Genomic DNA, 22,110 nt, shown 5'->3' on the forward strand with positions numbered 1-22,110 from the left:
TGAACACCTTCCTTGCAATTCTTTAATTTTATTTAAGTTTATGGTTGCTTGCTACCATCTTCAGATTTACGTATTTTCTTAAAATTAAAATATCAACAACTCTCCGAATCTCAACAACTCTTTATCAGATAATATTGCATAATGGCAGACAGTCCAATTTTTTTTATTTGAAGTTGTCTACTTGCATTGCTTTGCTTTTTGTTTATTTATTTATTTTACCAGATAATTAAATAAATAAAGGCAAGGGGAAGGTGGCTGGAGTGCTAAAATTCACCTAATTTTCCGCACCAAACATTTTTGCAACGTCTCCTCAACGTCAAATTTACCTTTCCTCAACGTCTGGTCAAGTTCTTATTTTCAATTTTTGGTTTTATCACTCTTGGTCTTACTAAACTATTTCTACGATGGGAAGCATTGACAGGGAAGAAGCAGAAGTGGATCTTAACCAATCTCTGTTAGCAGAACCATCTCAAGCCAAACACCTTCCATCCAGAGTTTGGATAGAGTCCAAGAAACTATGGCGAGTTGTGGGTCCAGCCATCGTCAGCCGTTTGGCTGGCTACTCCATGGGTGTTATTACACAAGCCTTTGCCGGCCACCTTGGTGTCGTCCAACTCGCTTCCATTTCCATTGCCAACAATGTCGTTCTGGGTTTCACTTTCGGTCTCCTGGTAATAATCAAACTCACTATGTCAGAGGGTGTTCGTGTAATAAATTTTGTGTGTCATATAAGCTATTCCGACTTTAGCATATCCCAATCTTTATTTCTCTGTCTCTAACTTTTTTGTAATTTTTTTTAATGACAATTAATTAGCTAGGCATGGCAAGTGCGCTAGAGACACTATGTGGGCAGGCTTTTGGGGCAAAGAGGCACCACATGTTAGGGATATACCTACAAAGGTCATGGATTGTGTTGTTTTTCTGCTGCATTCTGCTGTTACCTATATACATTTTCGCCTCTCCGATCCTGAAACTGTTAGGGCAGGCCGATGACGTGGCGGAGCAAACTGGGGTGGTGTCTTTGTGGCTTCTGCCCTTGCACTTCAGCTATGCGTTTCTGTTCCCACTGCAGAGGTTCTTGCAGAGCCAGCTGAAGAACTTTGTGACTTTGTGGGTTTCCTTGGTGGTTTTGGTGTTTCATGCATTGATAAGTTGGCTTTTTGTGTATGTTTTGGACTTTGGGGTTGTGGGTGCTGCTGTTGCTTTGGATATCTCATGGTGGGTTTTGTGCTTTGGGCTGCTTGGCTATGTTACATGTGGTTGGTGTCCACTGAGCTGGACTGGTTTCTCCATGGAAGCCTTTCATGGGCTTTGGGAATTTGTCAAACTTTCTACTGCTTCTGGTGTCAATGTCATGCTCTGGTATTACATATCTCTTTTTTATTTATTTATTTGTTTTCTTGTAACCTAAAAGAGAATATTTATTTTTGTATGGGGCTTGTAGCTCAAGTGATTAAGATTATTTATCTTTGCATCTGAAATCCTAGGTTCGATTATCCACTCCCTGAATATTACTTGTCTAAAAACGTAGTAATAAAATCCATTCTTACTAAGCACCTTTTGCTTTTAAAAAGAATCACACTTAATCTCAAGCATTGCCGTTAATGATTTATGCAGTTTGGAAATCTGGTACTATAGAATCTTGATATTGATGACTGGATACTTACAGAACGCGACTCTTGCTGTGGATGCCTTATCAATTTGGTATAAGAGTACTTTTATTTTTATTTTATTTTCTTACAGTCTCTTCCAATTTGGTGAAATTACAATTTCACCATATTATAAGTGTAAATTTTTACCTTCTCTTTTCGTATTGTTTGCATTGAAATTTGCAGCATGACTATGAATGGATGGGAGCTCATGATTCATCTAGCCTTCTTTGCTGGAACAGGGTACCTTTTTTGACCTCTCGCCACTTTTTTAGTAAACAATTGAAAGAAAAAAAAAAAGAAGAATTATTATGTAGAAGCAATGAGATAGATTAGTTAGGGATTTTGATATATTTTCTTATTTTGCTTATGGTTAAATATAATTATAATGTTCATTCTTTTTTGTCATGAACTCACAGAGTATAGGTAGCAAATGAGCTGGGAGCTGGAAATGGTCAGGAAGCAAAATTTGCAGCAAAAGTTTCTGCTGCGGAATCAGTTTGGGTACATATTCACTTCCAGCACTGATGTCCTCCAATCAGTTAGTGAAATGTCTTACCTCTTGGCAGTCACAATTCTACTCAACGGTGTTCAACCCGTCTTATCAGGTTAACTTTTAACCATCGTAAATTTTTTAACTACAAATTAGTCGTAGGTATACGATCTTTACTTACCAAAAGATATATATAACAGTTGCTTTAACGTACACGAATAGTTATTTGTTGTACATATATGCGGATCTGACTATAAGTTTCACCTAAATCAACGGTTAACGATGGTTCAGTGCTTAACTTGAATATTGCGATGCCTAAAATGTTAGGGTTTTTTCCTTAGTATTAAAAGATGGTGTTTAATTTTACAGGAGTGGCTGTGGGCTCAGGATGGCAAGCATGGGTGACAACACGACGTGATTGGGAAAAGGAGGTATGATTCGAACATAAAAGTCCATTCATTTCTTTTCACCAAAAAACAAAAGTCCACTTATTTCTTTCAACCAAAAGAAATAAAAGAAGAAATAAGGGAAGCTGGAGCTAACATTTTATGATACAATATTGGTTGACCAATATGTTTTGGACTTTGGGGTTGTGGGTGCTGCTGTTGCTTTGGATATCTCATGGTGGGTCGTGTGTTTTGGGCTGCTTGGCTATGTGATGAAAAAAGACGGAGTTGGAATGGAGGAGGATTGATGATGGGCTCTGCCTATCTGATCCACCTCTTAGGCTAAAATGGTAATTTTGAACACCTTCCTTGTAATTCTTTAATTTTATTTTAGTTTCTAGTTGCTTTGCTACCATCTTCGGATTTACTTATTTTCTTTAAATTAGTATTTATGATAATTAACTATGATAATTGTTATCAATTAATACAAAGGAGGAATTTAAATTAGTTATTGCATTTGTTTTCAATTCTTTTCAGTTGGTTAACTGTATGCTAATTCATTGATTTTTATAAAAATTAATTATATATTGTAGGTATAAACACATTCCTTGGGTTTCCTTAATGAGTTTTGATCATTCTTTGATCCTTTGGAATATGGAGAATCAACACAGCAGGTCTTTACCAAGTATTTTCTCCAAATGCACCTATCTAGTATGTTTCTGTTCGCAGGTACGTAATCAAGTCGTTTCTAATTCGAGAAAGTCTCGTCTCTGCTACATAAATCCTCATTTGATTTCAATTCATCATGCTTACCTCCTAGTCCTCGTGTTTTATGCCATTTTGTTATGCAGGGTCTCTACTTAGGACAATAACCTGGTGCAAATCATGGATGCATGGATGTCACCTCCTCAGTCCTCACAAGGGTCACCTTTACTTTCTGTGGCTGTGGATCTTTCTGGTTTATTTATCTATTCCGAAAGTTTTCCTTCTTCTTCCCGTCCTTTTTCTATCCAGTTATATGCTCAATATTTGTTGTCATTTTTTATGGCCCTGAATATGGAAGAAACTGAACATGAATTGATCAAATTCTTTCAGGTCCTCAAACTTGACACATCCGAGCTTTAGAAGAAACGATGCAGTTCTTCACATGGAGTTCGTAGCTTCGGTTGCTGTAATTAACTTGATCAAGATGGAATTGGACAGAGTCAGAGTGTCATGAGATCCATAGAAGACTTGTTCATCTCCAAGGTATCTTTGCCTCAAATTGTACAAATTGAAAATATCAACTTTATTTTTTCCTAACGCAACAATTCAAGGAACATACATGTTTTGCTTCAAACCTTGTGCTTACATATGTTTAAGGTTCTGTTTTGAAAGTGTAATCACATTCTAATCCCGTTGAATTTCTCATTAACCTTGTAGTGTCTAAAACGACGACCATGTTTGTGGAGACTCTATTAAGTGGAAATTACTCCAGTTTCTTAATGCACATGCAAAATATTTCTGCAGGAGCAACAGATGTGCGAATTGTGCTAAGATCGTTGCATCTCAATTAAGAGGCACAGTGGATAGGATTTTGATTGGTAAGTAAACTGTAAATATTGCAAGGTAATATTTTTGGAATTTGGAACCAAACTGGTCTTTCAAGCCTTTTTTATTAAATTAGATTCATGAAATAGTTTTGTCACTTTATTTGTATTCACGGTTTAAAAATCTGAGGTCCTTCGGATTGTGTGCATAATCAACAGATGTTGTGATAAAGAACACTATCACCACAACCTGCAATGGCTATGAGAGCCCTCAGCGTGGTCCACCCTTGCCATGAGCTATATGCTTTGAAGGTTGGAATCTCCTTTACTTTGGATGCTTCTTGTGTGCCTCTTGTGGTGAAATCTGACTCTTTGACAGCAGTTCAAATGATTAACACTGATGAGGAGTGCTTGCATCAAAAGGGGTTTTGGTGGATGAGATTCATCGCCTAATTGAGTTATGATGAGACCCCAAACTACTGTTCAGTATGTTCCTCGTAAAGCTAATGGACCTGCTCACCGGATTGCTCAGTTTTGTCTTCGTGAATCAGCCTATCATTTTGGACGGATGATGAGTGCCATCCTTGAGCTTGACTACTCATGGATTGCATTCGAGATGATTGTCCTTCTCTGCATTCCTTTGCTTGATTTTGTTGTAATTTCTTGGCATGTGTGGTACTTTTCCTACCTCGAAGTTTTGTCCCATGTGGTTTTCTTCGGGAGGTTTTAACGAGGCCACTTCAATCATGCTGATTCTATTGTTCTTGATTATTTGAATGAATTATCATTTGCCTTTAAAAAAAGAATTTCAAGTGATTGAGCTTTTAGTTCTGTAAGGTGACACCGAAAGACATTGCGAAGGTTCAGATTGGTGTTTATTTAGGGTTTGGACATTTGTGTCCCCATGAAAATAACCAAGAAAATAGTAACGGGAATAAAATAACCACCTTTTAATTTTCCTTTTGAGCCAAGTCCAATATGCTTTAAAATGTCCATTCTAAATCTAGTGCATAAAATTGGCAATGTATTATTTAATTGACACTAGAGGATCCCATTTTCTCAATCCCATTCTTGGAGCATGTCAAACTTAACAAACCCTCATTGTCAATTGAAGTTAAGTTAAAGCCAATAATGACCTTTAAAAAATTAAATTATATTAAAATTAAAGAGGTTATCTTGGTAGATAGACGATGATGTACTTTGTTTTAGCTATTTTTCTTTTTGTTTTTTTCTTTGCTTTTTTATGTTGATTGTCTAAAAGGAGATATTGGTAATTCGCCACTTTGGGGTTGTGGGTGCTGCTGTTGCTTTGGATATCTCATGGTGGGTCTTGTGTTTTGGGCTGCTTGGCTATGTCACATGTGATGGAAAAAGACGGAGTTGGAATGGAGGAGGATTGATGATGGGCTCTGCCTATCTGATCCACCTGTTAGGCTAAAATGGTAATTTTGAACACCTTCCTTGTAATTCTTTAATTTTATTTAAGTTTCTAGTTGCTTTGCTTCCATCTTCAGATTTACTTATTTTCTTTAAATTAGTAACTATGATAATTGTTATCAATAAATACAAAGGAGGAATTTAAATTAGTTATTGAATTTGTTTTCGATTCTTTTCAATTTAAAAGTCATTCTTTGATCCTTTGGAATAAGGAGAATCAACACAGCAGGTCTAGTATGTTTCTCCAGATGCACCTATCTATCTATCATGTTTCTTTGATAGACTTACCTCCTAGTTCTAATTCGAGCAAGTCTCGTCTCTGCAATATATATCCTCATTTCATTTCAATTCATCATACTTACCTCCTAGTCCTAGTGTTCTGTTCGAAGGATGAAGTCCAGAATCTGCTGGTTCAAATTTACACGGACCTTTAAATTTTTAATGTGTTGATGGTCTTTGCTAAAATAAATACAATCATCAATATTCTTTTCGTCCGAAGTGAACATATATAAGATTTGAACTCATAATCTTTTCTAATAATGTGAAAACTAAATGTCACTGAACCGATTAGTCATCAACTACAATGATGGGAAGAAGTTCAATGACCATGTGTTTCTTTTTCTCCTTGAAAAATTAAAGGGCATTCCAAGCGAAAACCCATGAAGTCATACAATTAAAATATGGAGGCCAAGGGGAAGCAAATTTCTCCTAATCTCAACAACTCTTCATCCAAGAAACTTCACCTAATTTTGCATAATATTGCGTAATGGCAGACAGTCCAATTTTTTTTATTTGAAGTTCTCTGCTTTGCTTTGCTTTTTGTTTAGTTTTTGGTTTCGGGAAGGCCCCATTTTACCAGATAATTAAATAAATAAAGGCAAGGGGAAGGTGGCTGGAGTGCTAAAATTCACCTAATGTTCCACAGCAAACATTTTTGCAACGACTCCTCAACGTCAAATTTACCTTTTCTCCACTATATCTCTGTCCGATCAAGTTTATATTTTCTATTTTTGGTTTTTATCACTCTTAGTCTTACTAAACTATTTCTACGATGGGAAGCATTGACAGGGAAGAAGCAGAAGTGGATCTTAACCAATCTCTGTTAGCAGAACCATCTCAAGCCAAACACCTTCCATCCAGAGTTTGGATAGAGTCCAAGAAACTGTGGCGAGTTGTGGGTCCAGCCATCGTCAGCCGTTTGGCTGGCTACTCCATGGGTGTTATTACACAAGCCTTTGCCGGCCACCTTGGTGTCGTCCAACTCGCTTCCATTTCCATTGCCAACAATGTCGTTCTGGGTTTCACTTTCGGTCTCCTGGTAATAATCAAACTCACTAAATGTCAGAGGGTGTTCGTGTAATAAATTTTATGTGTCATATAAGCTATTCCGACTTCAGCATATCCCAATCTTTATTTCTCTGTCTCTAACTTTTTTGCAATTTTTTTTAATGACAATTAATTAGCTAGGCATGGCAAGTGCGCTAGAGACACTATGTGGGCAGGCTTTTGGGGCAAAGAGGCACCACATGTTAGGGATATACCTACAAAGGTCATGGATTGTGTTGTTTTTCTGCTGCATTCTGCTGTTACCTATATACATTTTCGCCTCTCCGATCCTGAAACTGTTAGGGCAGGCCGATGACGTGGCGGAGCAAACTGGGGTGGTGTCTTTGTGGCTTCTGCCCTTGCACTTCAGCTATGCGTTTCTGTTCCCACTGCAGAGGTTCTTGCAGAGCCAGCTGAAGAACTTTGTGACTTTGTGGGTTTCCTTGGTGGTTTTAGTGTTTCATGCATTGATAAGTTGGCTTTTTGTGTATGTTTTGGACTTTGGGGTTGTGGGTGCTGCTGTTGCTTTGGATATCTCATGGTGGGTTTTGTGCTTTGGGCTGCTTGGCTATGTTACATGTGGTTGGTGTCCACTGAGCTGGACTGGTTTCTCCATGGAAGCCTTTTATGGGCTTTGGGAATTTGTCAAACTTTCTACTGCTTCTGGTGTCATGCTCTGGTATTACATCTCTCTCTTTTTTATTTCTTTCTTTGTTTTCTTGTAACTTAAAAGAGAATATTCATTTTTGCATGGGACTTGTAGCTCAAGTGATTAAGATTATTAATCTCTACATCTGAAATCCTAGGTTCGATTTTCCACTTCCTAAATATTGCTTGTCTAAAAACATAGTAATAATATCCATTTTTGTATGGGGCTTGTAGCTTAAGTGATTAAGATTATTTATCTCTGCATCTGAAATCCTAAGTTCGATTCTCCACTTCCTAAATATTGCTTGTCAGTAAACATAGTAATATTATCCATTCTTACTAAGCACCTTTTGCTTTTAAAAAGAATCACACTTAATCTCAAGCATTGCCGTTAATGATTTATGCAGTTTGGAGTTCTGGTACTATAGAATCTTGATATTGATGACTGGATACTTACAGAACGCGACTCTTGCTGTGGATGCCTTATCAATTTGGTATACTACTACTTTATTTTTATTTTTTCTTGCAGTTTCTTCTCTTCTAATTTGGTAAATTTTCAATTTCACCATACTATAACTGTAAGTTTTAAGTTTTAACCTTCTCTTTTTTGTATTGTTTGCATTAAAATTTGCAGCATGACTGTAAATGGGTGGGAGCTCATGATTCATCTAGCCTTCTTTGCTGGAACAGGGTAACTATTTTTGACCTCTCGCCACTTTTTTTAATAAACAATTGAAGGAAAAAAAAAACTTAAAACTTTGCTAGAAAAAGAGACATCTATTTTCTTATTTTGCTTATGGTTAAATATAATTATAATGTTCATTCTTTTTTGTCATGAACTCACAGAGTAAGGGTAGCAAATGAGCTGGGAGCTGGAAATGGTCAGGCAGCAAAATTTGCTGCAAAAGTTTCTGCTGCGGAATCCACCTTAATTGCCCTATTCTTCTGCATACTTATTATTATATTCCGTGATCAGTTTGGGTACATATTCACTTCCAGCACTGATGTCCTCCAATCAGTTAGTGAAATGTCTTACCTCTTGGCCATCACAATTCTACTTAACGGTGTTCAACCCGTCTTATCAGGTTAACTTTTAACCATTCATAAACTTTCGTAGGTATACGATCTTTGCTTACCGAAAAATATGACAGTCACTTATATGTACATAGATGGTTATTTGTTGAATATATATATTTGGATCTGACTATAGGTTTCACCTAAATCAACGATGGTTCAATGCTTAACTTGAATATTGCGATGCCTAAAATGTTACAGGAGTGGCTGTGGGCTCAGGGTGGCAAGCATGGGTGGCATATATAAATCTTCTCTGCTACTACATTATTGGGCTCCCACTTGGATTTGTAATGGGATGGGTCGCCAACTTAGGTGTTATGGTATGTTTGGCTCCTAATTTTGGGTGCTCTGATTCATATAATATATACACTTCTAATGAGCTCTTTCAAGCACTAATTTACTACATTATCTCAGTATGCTTGTGGAATTTTTCTTTTATAAATACAGGGTATATGGGGTGGGATGATCCTTGGTGGAACTGCTGTCCAAACAGTGCTGTTGGCCATCGTGACAACACGACGTGATTGGGAAAAGGAGGTATGATTCGAACATAAAAGTCCACTCACTTCTTTTCACAGAGAGAAAAAAAAAGCCCACTTATTTGTTTCAACCAAAAGAAATAAAAGAAGAATTAAGGGAAGCTGAAGCTAACATTTTATGATACAATATTGGTTGACCAATTTGTGCAGGCTCAAGAGGCCAGCCAGCGTGTGAATAAGTGGTCAACTCCTAACCCAGATGATCAAACAGAGGAACAACAATAACAGCATATTTTATTCTTATTGCTACTTGCACACACTGTGAGCTTGCTTAATTTCAAGCAGCACAAGAAAAAACATAATAGAGTAACATAAAATTGTCATGCCATTCCCATCAATCCCATTTTTTCCCAACATTTCGGTTTTTTTTTTTACATTGGGAGGAAAGAAACTCTCGAATTTCGATCATGGGTGCCAAGCAGGGGAAAAGAGAGAGGGCCACAACAACTGTGGTAACCCCGCCCGACCTGGGTTACATTTTGGTAACTGTTTTATTTTTTGCAATGTGCAAAATGCAAGCCACATGGATGCGATTTAAGTTATTATTAAGCTAAGTTTTCGAACAGTAACCAAGGAATCAGTATAACAATGACCCTTCAAAATGAAGGTCATTGCAATAGCTTGGCCAGAGCATTTATAAAACTTGCCGTCCAAAGAAGACAAATCTTAGCAGCCTGAGGTCATCCACAAGCAAACTAATAGATGAAAACACAATCAACATCAATGTTAACTTTGACGCATTTGGCAAAGACGTGACAAAGGTAACCCATCAACCTCCTCTCTACAAAAAGACTAAAATATGCAAAAGCATCCATGAGAAAAATCAAACCCTAGCTCAAAATTTCATTCTCTCTTTTGTCCAAACTTTTCTCCAAAGAAAAAACAAACCTAATGGAAATTTTTGTCCAATAACAACAAAGCCACCTTTGTTATTATTATCCCCACAAAGAAAAAAAAGGTGGTCTTTGAACCATTTTGTCGGCATACATCACAATTTCACGTCCACATCGTTCAAATTGTGACATCAAATATTGATTCACACTTCACACCAAAAATCAAACCATATATAGAGATCAATAAGTATTTCATGTTAAGGATTGATTACATCTACTGAATGCAATCCAACAGCTAAGAATAGAAATGTATAAACCAATCATTAACTTAAATTCTTATTGGAGAAACTGTCATAAAGACAAAAGATTCATCTTTTCTTTCAATTATACAAAAAAGATAAATATTTTGTTCAATCTAGAAACATTTACATACGAGTGATTCATATTAAATAGCATAATTCACATATAATTAGAAAGTGCACCACTACAAAAACCCGACCCGGTCCAATAATCTACTTTTTCAAACCGCTATTGGGGTTGGGCCAAAATCCAACCACCCACCACCGGATGGTAACAGCAACAACTGTCCTGGTTCAAGAAATGGGTTCCAAAACTGCGTCGACTCGGCCGACTCGTCCCTCCCCACAAACCTCACCAGGCTCTTCTCTTCTTTCTTCTTCTTCGTCTCCACAAGCATGGCCTTGGTCTCCCGAACCGTATCCCAAAACCCATCATTCCTCTTCCTGTTTAGAAACAACAGCATCAACTTCCCCTTGCAACCCTCCAGCCTCTCCAACGCGTCAATCAACTGAATCAACTCATCAGAATTCACTCCCTCGACTGAGTCGACTCTGTCCCCAACTTCTTTCACTCGGGCCAAGATTTCTCGCTGAACAGACCTGTAATCTTCCGCTGCAGCTCTTACAACCTCATAAACCAAATTGTTCCTCTGAAGGTCCAAAGAATTTGGTGCGTCGCAAATTCGTACCACAAATTCTACAAGAACTTCAATCTCCACTGCTAAATCCGAGTCCAGTAACGCAAGTGCCTTCTCTTCTTTATCTTTCTTCGATGAGTTGAGATAATACCCAATTGCTCTAGACACCATCAAATTCTGCTCAACCACCCCAGCGTACCATCTAACCCAAGAAGAAAATTCCCACATGACCAAATCAGAATTGTCAGAAAACATAGAGAGGTTCAAGAAATTGTGTCCCCCAAAAGAAGGGTAAAAAGCAAGCTGGTCTTTGAGAATAAATGACCCTTTCGCTATAATGTTGTGGAGGGTCAAGAGGCACTTTAGGGCAACAAATGCGCTGTGTGTTCCGTGGAGGCGATCCATGAGCGCCTCAATGCATGCGCATGCAGTGATACGTGAGGAGTGCCCAAGAGCAAGCACCGAGGCGATCTTCTCCTCGGAAGGCGGCCGTGACGGGTGGTGGGTGGTGGCGCGTAGGACGGCAACGTGCACTGACGAGGCATGGCGGTTGATGTATAGAGTGGCCTTGAGGATCGAGACTTTGTCTTTCAAAATGCCGATGAGCTTGATACGGGCCATGGAAGATGGACGAATTGATTGGAAAAGTGAATGAAGAGGGAGTTGGGAGAGGGCGGAGGGTATAAATTGACAGGCAAACGCGGTTTCATAATTTGGTGGTGTCCGTGTGTGTGTGTGCAAACTGTGCATGGCTTTTTACCGTATGGGAAGATAGGCTTGAACGCTTTTTAAGTGTGTTCTTACACTTATGTGTAAGTTGGAGCGCGAATAACGCTTTGAGTATAATAAAAATTAATAAATATAAATCTAATTGTTATGGCAGCGTAAATATAGAACGGTTTACAAATAAGATATAAGGTAAATGTTTATGGCGTCCATGTCCACAAATGTTACAGTGGGTACTTTTCTGTCATGTGTCAAGTTGAGTGGCCGACACTGGTTTTTTTAAGAATGGGTTATATGATTTTATTTACGATTAAGATTGATAAATTTTAATTGAACGGTATTTGTCATTTACTTTGACACACGTAACACGGAAATACTTATTGAAGTTTTTCACTCTTTTGTCTACTTGGATTCTTTCTCTTCCGTATATATTCCTTAATTATTTTGAAATATTCAAATCTGCAATACCGAGGATGTTGTACTTTTATATTTTTAATGTTTTATGAAAGGGTATGTTAATGTTTGAGTCGACCATTATAGGATTCATTGACGTAGTCCAAAGTCCAATTAGATGTTTCATCGTGCTTAGTCTACCACAAAGAAAAATGATATAGCATTAATATTGATCCTTGTAAATCTTAAAAAATAAATTATATATCTAAGGATTCCCTAAATGTTTTGATTTTCGACTAGAGATATAACCTCTAAGGATTCAAGAATCAAATATTTGGATGTTGAATCCAGAAACATGAGATGAGATCATCGAAACAAATTCATAGCATATGAAATAGTACCAATAACTATGGTAACTTAAAGGTAAATGGCGTGTATATATGGACTTTTCCTCCTCTTAAATTGTCCTATAAAGCGATGACAAGTATCTTATTTAGGTTTTTCACACGCGTATTATGTAGCTCCTCTCATTCTAGCATATCGACATCGATCTTTCTTAGGCTAGAAGGGAACCTGCCTCACATTTAATTTCAATCGTTTTCGTCTGACAGAATTGACTAATACAATTGACAAATGGAATATATCAGAATATGAGTGACCATATATAAGACCGTCCAGGTATCGACAAAATTGGCACCATATCAAAAGAAATGGGCCCAAGTAGGAAATACAGTTACAAATGCCCGAAATTGGAGGGTTGAGCCCATATTGGTGAGAATGGGCCGAAGCCTAAATGGTTTTTTTTTTTACAAATTTATAAATAAACCCAATCCTAGACATTGTATTTATAAAAACCCAAGATTATTTAAACATAGAAACACACTCAAAATCAACCCCAAAGTCAACTTTTTGGGTGTGTTTATAAATGGGTTTTGAGTGTGTGTAATGATGGATTTTGGGTGTGTTTATAAAGTGTTTTGGGTGTTGGGTTTTTTTCCCTCCCCTTTGGAACCTTAAGCCTTTATCTTATCGTAGGGTTGTATTTCATTGTGTTCTATACATTCACATATTATGGTTCCTCACCAATTGAGGGTTAGTTGAGTTTGGTAAAGATCGTTTTCACATAATATATATATATATTATGGTTTGTGGACAAATTGTAATTTAAAAGAAAAGTTTCTTGACATTGGTATAAAATATAAGACAAAAGGCCGTCATGAATTTTGGAGAAATGTGGGGCGAGGAAGACTCCCTCAACATTGTGTTAGAACAAATTAGTTTTTAGTCTAATGGTACAAGTAGTTCTCTTTCTCATGTCAATGAAAATTACAAATTCAAATCTCCATTTTTCCGTTGATTTTAAAAAAAAAAAAGGTATTGAGCATGACGAGAAACATAGTATATTCCTCACATGCCACCAAACAGCCTAATCAGTCATCGCAACCGTTTGGAAATTAGATCATGACTTGAAGAGTTGACACAAAGCTAAAAACAAATCATCCTGTTTCAGGATCCGTTCGCTTTCAGACATATGCAAATGTAGCTTGGATTACATCGAAGTCTCATTCGTTTAATGTCGTTTCTTAATTAATTTGTAAATGTGATTGAAAACAAATGTAGTTTTAAGTTGTTTGGTATAAACTTTGACTTTCAACACATCATATGGATATAAACTTGACAAGGTTGGATCCTCATCTCTAGATATAAAATTATAAAACAAAAGCTCAGCTCAGCAATCAAACATGACCACCAATTAATTAAAACTATATGATTAATTTCCTATTATAGCCAATTTTGTGATCAATCTTACCTCATGTGAAACGGTTGAAGAAAAGAAAAAGGGTACCACAAAATCTGATCGAAAATAACTCATTCCTCTTGTGCTGCGAAAAGTCAATTATGTCCTTTTAATGTTAAACAAATTGAACACATAAATATATAAGTTAAGGGCATACATGGGCTTAGTCAAGTTAGCTAGATGAGATATTCTCCCCACTCTGCACCTAAGTTTAAATATCTCTCTCCGTAGTTTAAATTAATTTAAAATAAAATATCGGTTGTATATAAAAAAATAATAGTAATAAACAAGTTAAGGGTGATATGGTAATTACATACATTAATCACAAACTCTCCCTTCTCCAACTACTTTATTCTTCACTTTGTGCGGATAACTCTAATTACATGTTTTGTCTCACAATTTGAACAAAAAAATTTAAGAAACAAATTTAAATAAATATGTACACAAAATTTGAGTAGAGGCAAATTTAAACTGCTACATATTTTAAACCTGATCTTTTCTCCGCAAGGCATCAGTTGACCGTTCATCATCATCACCGTCAATATGAGCCAACTGTGATTTCTTCGATTCCGATGGAGCAACTGTCGACTGGGTTGCCACGTCATTATCTCCAATTTGGTTCCTAACAGAACCGTTCCGAGAAACAAAAGGTGGCATCATTGAGAAACCCCACCGACTTGACCGGCTCGCCCGGTTTGACCCTGAGCTTGGGTCGAACCGCTCATACAAATTGGGGCTCTTTCCACGCACGCTGTCATTCCTAATACCTTTCCTTGAACTCCCTGCCCTTGGGAATGCCACGTTGCTACTCCTGCTACGAATCAAGGCCGAGTTCATGAGCTGAGCTCGTACCTCGTCTGGTAATCGCAGTGTAAACTTCTCGACGTTCTCGCCGGGTCGAACCAACGAGTGACCGGTCGAGTGTGACCTTGGAAATAATATTCCAGTGAATCGCCTCCCAGTTGATCCTGACCTCAGCGGTCTGAAACCTGTTGACCTCGACCTAGGTGGACCTCTTTGATTGGTTCCTTCACTCACATTCACCAAATTAATAACCACTGGCGTTTCAGATTCTTCCTCTTTGATTTGATCTTCAACCACCCGAACTGACACCTGGCGGGGTGGCATATGCGGTGGTGGCGGTTCATCCACAGTACACGGGCCTGCATCAGGTTGTCCTGATTCGATATCGGGGTAAGTCGGGTCAACCCAAGTGTAGGGCTCTTCGCCCGGCTTGGGAACCAGGTAGGCCCGGCAAACTGGGCAAGTGGAGTGAGAGAGCAGCCACGTGTCGATACAATCCGGGTGGAACACGTGATCGCATTTGGGGATCAAACGCAGCGTTTCGTCATCTTGAAACTCGTTTAAGCACACGGCGCATTCCAGCGAGTCCTTGCCGAGCTGGAGCCCCTTGACGTCGGAGTAGAGGAAAGCCGGGAAGGTCTCGATGACGGCGGGGTCGAGCCCACGCGCCATGCCGTTGCGGAGCGCAAGGTCCACATGACCCTGGAGGCGGGTCTGGGCGCACTGGCGGGTGTAGACGGACAAGAAGCCGAGGATGAAGAAGACGACGACCAGGACCACCATCACCACGGCCATCTTGATGTCGAATCTCGGCCCGCCTGAGTTGTTGGATGGCGGCGGAGGCGGTGGGTATTGGGCTGTGATCTGCTGCGAGAACAGGAGGAAGCTGAGCGTCCACGCCAACAAGGCGGCATGGTTGAAACTCATAATCACTACTAGCTTAGGGTTTAGGGTTTGCTGTTCAAAGAGAAGCAGAAACCGGAAAGGGCAGAAAAGGGTTGGCTCTACTCCATGAGCTTTGTATACAGAGAGGTAGAGGGAAGAAGAGAGAATGAATGTAGTTGAGGGGTTTGAATGAGTCGTGTCGTGTGGGTTTGTTTGTAGAGAAAGGAGGCTGTGGAGGTTGACTAATGGAGAAGGTGGGACCGAGAAGAAAATAAAATTTCTATGGAGGATTATCTAACATATAATACTGGAATTTTTTATTATAATAAAAGGGGTGGATCATTTGATGATGAAGATGGTGATGCGGGGAGGTTGGGATTGGGGGTGGCAATGATTGACAGATGTAGGGAAACGGAGGTTGGGACGCTTTGAGTTTGAGATGGCTGTGCATGTTGTTTTCTTGTGGTTTGGGTGATAGTCAATGTATGTGATTACAACGAGAATAGTTGAAGTAGAATTGTGTAGGTGGCATGAGCAAATTTTATTTTTTATACTAAAAACAATTATTAATCTGTATTCTAGAACATTGGTTGGTGCCTTCATGAGTTGTTGTTTTCTTTAAACTGCACCAACTTAGCTGACAGTAATATAGAATCACAAATTGGAAGGTGAAAAGTAGCTGCCATGTTCAAGCTCTGAGGATTGAGGCTCGTTGCAAGGGAGGGTACTACAAGAACAAACAAAAAAACAAACACTTGAATAATGACATGCGTGATTCTTCGCTATGGAACGCGACTACGGAATTAATAAGCACGGTTACTTTGGTAGTAGGTAGTTCCATAGGCGGCAAAAGAAGACCCAAGAAAGGGAATACTCTTTTGGACTATTTATTGTAAGAATTGCAAACGTGAAAGCAATGAAAATGGGAATTGCAACTTGTGGCCAAAACGGTACCAGGACGGCCTCCCAAACTAAAAGTTGACTAGTTGAATTTCATTCTAACAACAAATAAGTTATATATAACATGAGATGACCAGCCGACCTATATCCTCTTTCTCCACTTGCTCACCTCTAAATTTATGATAATGAAAAACTCTTACATCAGGATGATATTGTCTATAACGGGTTTGTACTTCTAGTGTTTAAGAACGGTTATCTACACAGAATTTGTATTTTATGTGAGATCGCAGGCAAGGGACTTGTACTTCATATGTTTAAGAGCGTTTTTGCATGCACTGAATCAAAATTATGTGTTCTATTCCTCAAATATCATTTGTATTACTAAACAAAAGAATAATGATGAGATGACATGTCCTCATAGATGGATGCAAGTGTTGGAATAATAATTAGCGATTTTAATTATTTGAAGTCTCGAAGAGTGCTACTTAAATAGTTTTATTTTGTATTTGCATTGCGTGTTTATTTACCTCATAGTTTCTATCTAGATGCATTTTGAGGGTTACGGGCTTATTACATCCCCATAACTAGGTGTATTATTTTTTGTTGTCAATGAAATTCTCTTGTGCCGTCAAATTTCTTTGTAATGTAAATCCTGCCCAGTTCATTTTGAAATCCTGATAATTCGCCCCCGCATGTCCTTCTCTTAGCCTACCAAAGTAGACCTGGAAATGTAACTAGTACAGTAATGCTAAAGCCAATTCTGGTCGGACCCAGGAAGCTTCTTATAAACGAATAAGTTATAGGAAGGGGATTGGATAATTAACCCATTAATTCAATATGCGCAGCCCCCCAACTTGATGACATATTAGACATTAGAATGTAAGGCAGACTGGTCAATTTATTTACTCGGGGAAATTTAAATTCATGCTTGTGATATATAAAAACCAGAGTGACAGAGAAAGCTCACTTGTTCATCAAGTTTTCTAATTAAAAGTCCACATTCGAGTGCTTCTTCATTTGTTTTCTTAATTGGAGAGGATTGCATTCGTTCAATCTCAAGTATCTAATCAAAATATCTACTCATGCTCTTTAAAAACCATGGGCTTATAATTATATATATATAGTTATGTAGTTATTTAATATTATATTCACTCTCTCGTCAAGAATTTTAATCCGGGCTTCCCCCTTGGGCTTAACCAAATCTTAATTTATAAAATAAAAAATTCGTAGTTGTTGCTTCCTTGATTCAACAGATAAGTATGTTCCTTTGACTAATGAAACTTTGTTAGATGAAAGTCTTTTGATGTTTTTTTTATTTGTTTTTTATTTATTTTATTTTTTGCCCATGGAACTATTTTGATGATAACTACAAGAATACTCGTCAAGACTTATTGTCATCATCGTTGGAACAAAATGAACAACTTTCTAGGGTACATAGCATGACATATGATAACATCATCGTCTTTTTGACTGCTTAAAACACAAAACCAGAAGAAATGTTTTATTTCCTATTTGAATTCCGAAAAAAATACCACTCTATACAAGAAAGAAAAATCATTATTTCACCTTTTTATTTCCCTAATATTTGAGTAGAGCAAACCAGAGGAGAGAAGAACGAGATGAAAAGATAGGAGAAGATTTTTTTGTCTTCTATTTTTGCTATCAAGAATTTTAAAGATGAGTTTAAGATTAAAAAATAAAATTCAAAGACCCCAAAATCAAGAATTTTATCCACGAAGTAGAATCATATGACTTTTGGTGCTTGGAATTAGATTATATTAAAATCAACAGCCCAGTTTTAATTTAGTTTTTTAATTGCTTCAATTAACTCTCTTTAAATTCTTCATCCATGATCGATGGGAACAAGGTAATCCTTTTGTCTTCTACAGTTATTTTCGCAATGATCAACCTTGATATAACCTTGATCTTCTTATGGGAAATTTATTTTGTAAATCTTCGGCCTAATGACCCCAATCAATTTATCAAACAGTGGGCTCATGAAAGAAAGAACAGCCCAAAGATTCTCATGGTTATGGGCAAAATTTTGGAAAAGGAGTTTCTAGAAAAGAGCTCATGGGTTTAGGAGAATATTAAGTCCGTCTATCCTTTCCCGACAATATAAAGGCCTTCTAAATTTGATCGGTTCTCTTACAACATAATCGGTTTTGGAAACTATCAATCCACTAGAATCAAACTAACCTACGAGCTCGTTAGGATTGCTTTTTTAGGAAAAATTTCTGCTTATAAACGCTTTAAAAAAAAATGTTTTTACTATAAAGACGTTGAAATTTTCATAAGAAATCTAAGTACTTCTTGGAAAAGCACTTGACAGTGCTTGCTGAAAAAGCACAAGACATGCACTTCTCTAGAAAGGGGTTTTAGCCGTTCCAAGCACTCCCAGACCCTAACCCAATTAATGTACCAGCTAACTGGTTTAGGAACAAAACCTCGAACTTTATAACCATTTCAAAAAATCAAAACAAAATAACTACTAAGTCTTAATGTTGAGCCCAAAAATGCCAAACTCGTAAGTAGCCTAATAAGCCCAAAATAAGTAGGGAGATCCACACATATGCCCTCGAGCCCACATGGTAAAACTCAATGAGAAGTGCACATCACATCAACACTATACCTAAAAAAGACTAGACACTAATGAGGCTCCTTGCAATCGCAATCGCTTAAGAAGCCCAAATTGACCCAATAATTTATCGATGTGGGGCTTATATACACACCAACTAAGGTGTTAAATTTTATTTTAAATTAAGTATAAAACGGGTTAGAAGAACAAATTTTGAGACAACCATGGCAATTCATAATGGATTTAGATGATATATATATATATATAATTTCCTGAAACAAATATTAAAGACAAGCGAGCAGTGAGTCAATTTGCGGTGGCAACTAGCAAGAGAAAGCCAAAATTATCATTGTTGTTGTGTTGTGAAGGAGGCCTCTGGTTTTGGTTGTGCCGCGGTGCTGCGGTTTTGGTTGTGGAGGCCTGTAGGGGACAATAAGCCAAGTGTAGGGCTGCTAATGTCCAACTTGTTTTCTGTCCAGTCGAAGCAGACGAATTTGCTACCATGGATTGCCTAAATCAGATGTACCATCAATATTATGTAACTGAAATTGTTGCCATGCGAAATGGCTTTTTTTAATTATATGTTTCTCCGGCTCAGATTAATTTTTGAATTTTATATTCTAATTGGGGTATTTAATTACGTTGGACAACCACATTAGCTGGTGAAGTTTTTCGTTTCTAGGGTTTTGTTGTATCTTGGCTGATTCCACAAAATGGGAGATTTCCGGTCAGGCATTTTATGTCTTGTTGGGCAAATACAAAAGCTAATTAAAAAGGAATCTTAATTGGGTTTAAGTCAGTTAATGACATTACTAATCTCCTTTAATCATTTTACAGTATGATCACATTATCATGCATCATGCTTCCAAGAAAGCAAATTCGATTGCTGATTATGACTCATTGTCTTGTAAACACTACTTTTGGCTTAATTAAACATTGTGATCCAATTATGATTTCTACTAATAATTGTCGGGCAGTATTAACTCGGAGTTCGTTGTGATTAAGAGAAAATTAAAACGATAGTTCTCATGCCACAATGAATTTAATTAAGTGAGTCAAACAACTTGAAGATGAGAATGAACAAATTTGATAACAATAAAATTATTTGTATGGCATTTAATTTATTTTTTATTTTTTTATAGGTGCACATATATATTCATAAGCTTTTAATATGAAGGCACATTTTAATGTTTGTGAAAAGCTCAACACTTGTTAATTATAAAGGTCGTATAATCAAACTTTGAAAATTGATTAACTTGTCTTCAACTTGATCACGAGTTGTATATATATGTGACAAATTTTGTTGTCACTTAAAGAAAAGGAAAAATACTGCCTTATGTTTGTGTACCAGATAATTAAGATGGGGACTTGTACGTAATGGGTCAAATTTGAGATATGCAGTATCTTTTCCTATAAAAGAAATTGCTGAAAAATATACCACATATATCTTTGACGAGTTAGAAACACAGACAAGATCAATATTCTACTTTATGTTCCAGTTTGATTAAATGGTATACAATTTAATCAAATTTGAGAGAGTACTGTCAAGTAAAATCAAGTTGATGAAGTCAACGAGGTCTAGCCCAGTAGCAAAGGGCCTTGACTTGTAGACACCAGGTCTCAGGTCCGAACTCTCATGGCATCTTAGTCTTGTGTGTGTGTGTGTGTGAGAAACTCTTCACTCCTATAATTTAGACTATCACTTGTATTAAGAAAAAATTCAAGTTGATGAAGAACTTCTACAACAACCCCAGTTAAGATGGAGGTTATATAAAATTTATAAATTATAATAATCTATGATCACAAGTACCTTATTATCCGTTGAACACCGTTTTAATTAACATGTAATGAAATAATGTAGAATAATTTAATATGTGATTTTCGGTACAAGTTGTCGATTTGACCACAAGATGCTTTTTTCTGGCAATATTTGATTAACCAGATCAAATATTTTGTTGCCGACCTAACATTATTTTGTACTGTCGGATATATTATGGAGCCTCGTGATAGGAGAATGGAATATTTTGCAATGTGTAGAATTGCTTTCTCAAATATTTGTCAAATATTTTCCTTATATAAAATAGTTGGAAACCAATACAGAAATTTTGAGAATATTTGTAGATTTCATTAACAGAGACTTCAAATCATATTATATAGTAATGTTCAAACATACCACTTAATTATTTAATACAACGTTAATACAAATTGTGTAACTTACTACACAATTTAATCCCATGATCTGCACCGGATCAATTTTTAGGTCATCCGTCATAGAGCATTTTTATTGTTTATAATATCGTGTTCATCAATTTATTTTATTATGGTTAGATAACAAAACAATTTCCAATTTGTGTGAAGTTTTGTTGGTAAAGACCTCCCCCCCCCCCAAAAAAAACATACGATTCTGATCATGAAATCATATGGTGGAGTAATTACAAACGAGTTATTCACGTCACATTAAGTTACTATTGCTTAACGCTAACTATATATATAGATTATATGCCTCAAAAGGGTCCATAATATGCACGCAAATACTAAGCCATGAGGGAGGACCAGATAGAAGGGTTGTGCGCATGGTTACATATGTATGTTCATCATTTCATATAATAACCTAGAAGATACTGAACCCATAGATTAATGCATGTGTTGGCAAGGAATGGTTTGCCAAAATATAGTTCCGGCTAAAATAATCAAAAGAGACATTATTGATTTTGTGCCAGTTAAGTGGAAGTGTAGAAGCTTCGCATTTTTTATAGCATAAAAAAAAAACAATCAATTATTACCTATACATTCTATACCAAGAGCTCCAAGACAAACATCCTAATTTCACATTTTAAATTTCAAAATGGTCACTTTCTATCTGCGCCTGCTTCTTGGTTTTTTGGTCTCAAAACTTGTTTATATTGTTGTCATGGACTCATGGTTGATAGGTTCATTGCACTTCTGTGGATTCCGTACATGGAAAAATGCAGTGTGTTATGTTTTTCTAATCGATAATAATTTTTTTACCGTCGACAAAATAATTCTTGAATGAGGTACTCTTCGGGCTTGACCAATTATTGTAAAAGGAACATTATAAAATTTCATTCTGACATGTTATGGACAATGCCATTGCATGAGTATACGAAAGTTGGTATTATTTTCATGAGAGAAGTTTTATGCATCCGTTTGTATG

General features: G+C 37.0%; 6 protein-coding genes across 12 annotated transcripts in view; 4 read left to right on the forward strand and 2 right to left on the reverse strand.

Annotated features, from left to right (window-relative positions):
* LOC103319619 (putative disease resistance protein RGA1) overlaps nucleotides 1-527 on the forward strand; it is a 3,169-nt gene extending 2,642 nt beyond the window's left edge. Inside the window, exon 2 of the mRNA XM_089045470.1 lies at nucleotides 413-527. The gene's annotated coding sequence lies outside the window, so the exon portion shown is untranslated. The remainder of the gene's footprint in view (nucleotides 1-412) is intronic.
* The window catches only part of LOC107880543 (putative disease resistance protein RGA1), a 27,555-nt gene extending 22,692 nt beyond the window's left edge, over nucleotides 1-4,863 (forward strand). Inside the window, exons 7-8 of the mRNA XM_089045471.1 lie at nucleotides 3,951-4,111; nucleotides 4,277-4,863. The gene's annotated coding sequence lies outside the window, so the exon portion shown is untranslated. The remainder of the gene's footprint in view (nucleotides 1-3,950; nucleotides 4,112-4,276) is intronic.
* LOC148919475 (protein DETOXIFICATION 27-like) lies at nucleotides 405-1,905 on the forward strand. Its single transcript, XM_089047107.1, has 4 exons — nucleotides 405-671; nucleotides 815-1,362; nucleotides 1,618-1,704; nucleotides 1,836-1,905. Exons 1-4 carry the CDS (start codon nucleotides 405-407, stop codon nucleotides 1,903-1,905), a joined length of 972 nt encoding a protein of 323 aa, XP_088903233.1.
* LOC103319588 (protein DETOXIFICATION 27-like) lies at nucleotides 1,619-9,435 on the forward strand. 7 transcript variants are annotated; one of them, XM_089045465.1, is made up of 13 exons: nucleotides 1,619-1,704; nucleotides 1,836-1,892; nucleotides 2,069-2,257; nucleotides 2,512-2,573; nucleotides 2,811-2,878; nucleotides 6,554-6,812; nucleotides 6,958-7,499; nucleotides 7,876-7,962; nucleotides 8,103-8,159; nucleotides 8,315-8,553; nucleotides 8,744-8,862; nucleotides 8,990-9,079; nucleotides 9,232-9,435. In XM_089045465.1, exons 3-13 carry the CDS (start codon nucleotides 2,083-2,085, stop codon nucleotides 9,304-9,306), a joined length of 1,773 nt encoding a protein of 590 aa, XP_088901591.1. In that variant the 5' UTR covers nucleotides 1,619-1,704; nucleotides 1,836-1,892; nucleotides 2,069-2,082; the 3' UTR covers nucleotides 9,307-9,435. The 7 variants fall into 7 exon arrangements, with proteins under 7 accessions (XP_088901591.1, XP_088901595.1, XP_088901589.1 ...); XM_089045462.1 differs by lacking the exons at nucleotides 1,619-1,704; nucleotides 1,836-1,892 and having other exon boundaries at nucleotides 2,149-2,257; nucleotides 6,554-6,672; nucleotides 6,750-6,812; nucleotides 6,962-7,499; XM_089045469.1 differs by lacking the exons at nucleotides 1,619-1,704; nucleotides 1,836-1,892 and having other exon boundaries at nucleotides 2,127-2,153.
* A 789-nt stretch (nucleotides 9,436-10,224) lies between these two features.
* Nucleotides 10,225-11,637, reverse strand: LOC103319585 (putative clathrin assembly protein At4g40080). Its single transcript, XM_008221138.3, has one exon. The coding sequence runs from the start codon at nucleotides 11,599-11,601 to the stop codon at nucleotides 10,435-10,437; it is 1,167 nt and encodes a 388-aa protein (XP_008219360.2). The 5' UTR covers nucleotides 11,602-11,637; the 3' UTR covers nucleotides 10,225-10,434.
* A 2,372-nt stretch (nucleotides 11,638-14,009) lies between these two features.
* On the reverse strand, nucleotides 14,010-15,661 carry LOC103319584 (RING-H2 finger protein ATL34-like). Its single transcript, XM_008221137.3, has one exon. It carries the CDS (start codon nucleotides 15,497-15,499, stop codon nucleotides 14,252-14,254), a length of 1,248 nt encoding a protein of 415 aa, XP_008219359.2. The 5' UTR covers nucleotides 15,500-15,661; the 3' UTR covers nucleotides 14,010-14,251.
* Nucleotides 15,662-22,110: the final 6,449 nt, after the last annotated feature.

This window comes from Prunus mume, linkage group LG2 (assembly GCF_029339155.1).
Source record: "Prunus mume cultivar Tortuosa linkage group LG2, ASM2933915v1, whole genome shotgun sequence".
Classification (NCBI taxonomy): domain Eukaryota; kingdom Viridiplantae; phylum Streptophyta; class Magnoliopsida; order Rosales; family Rosaceae; genus Prunus; species Prunus mume.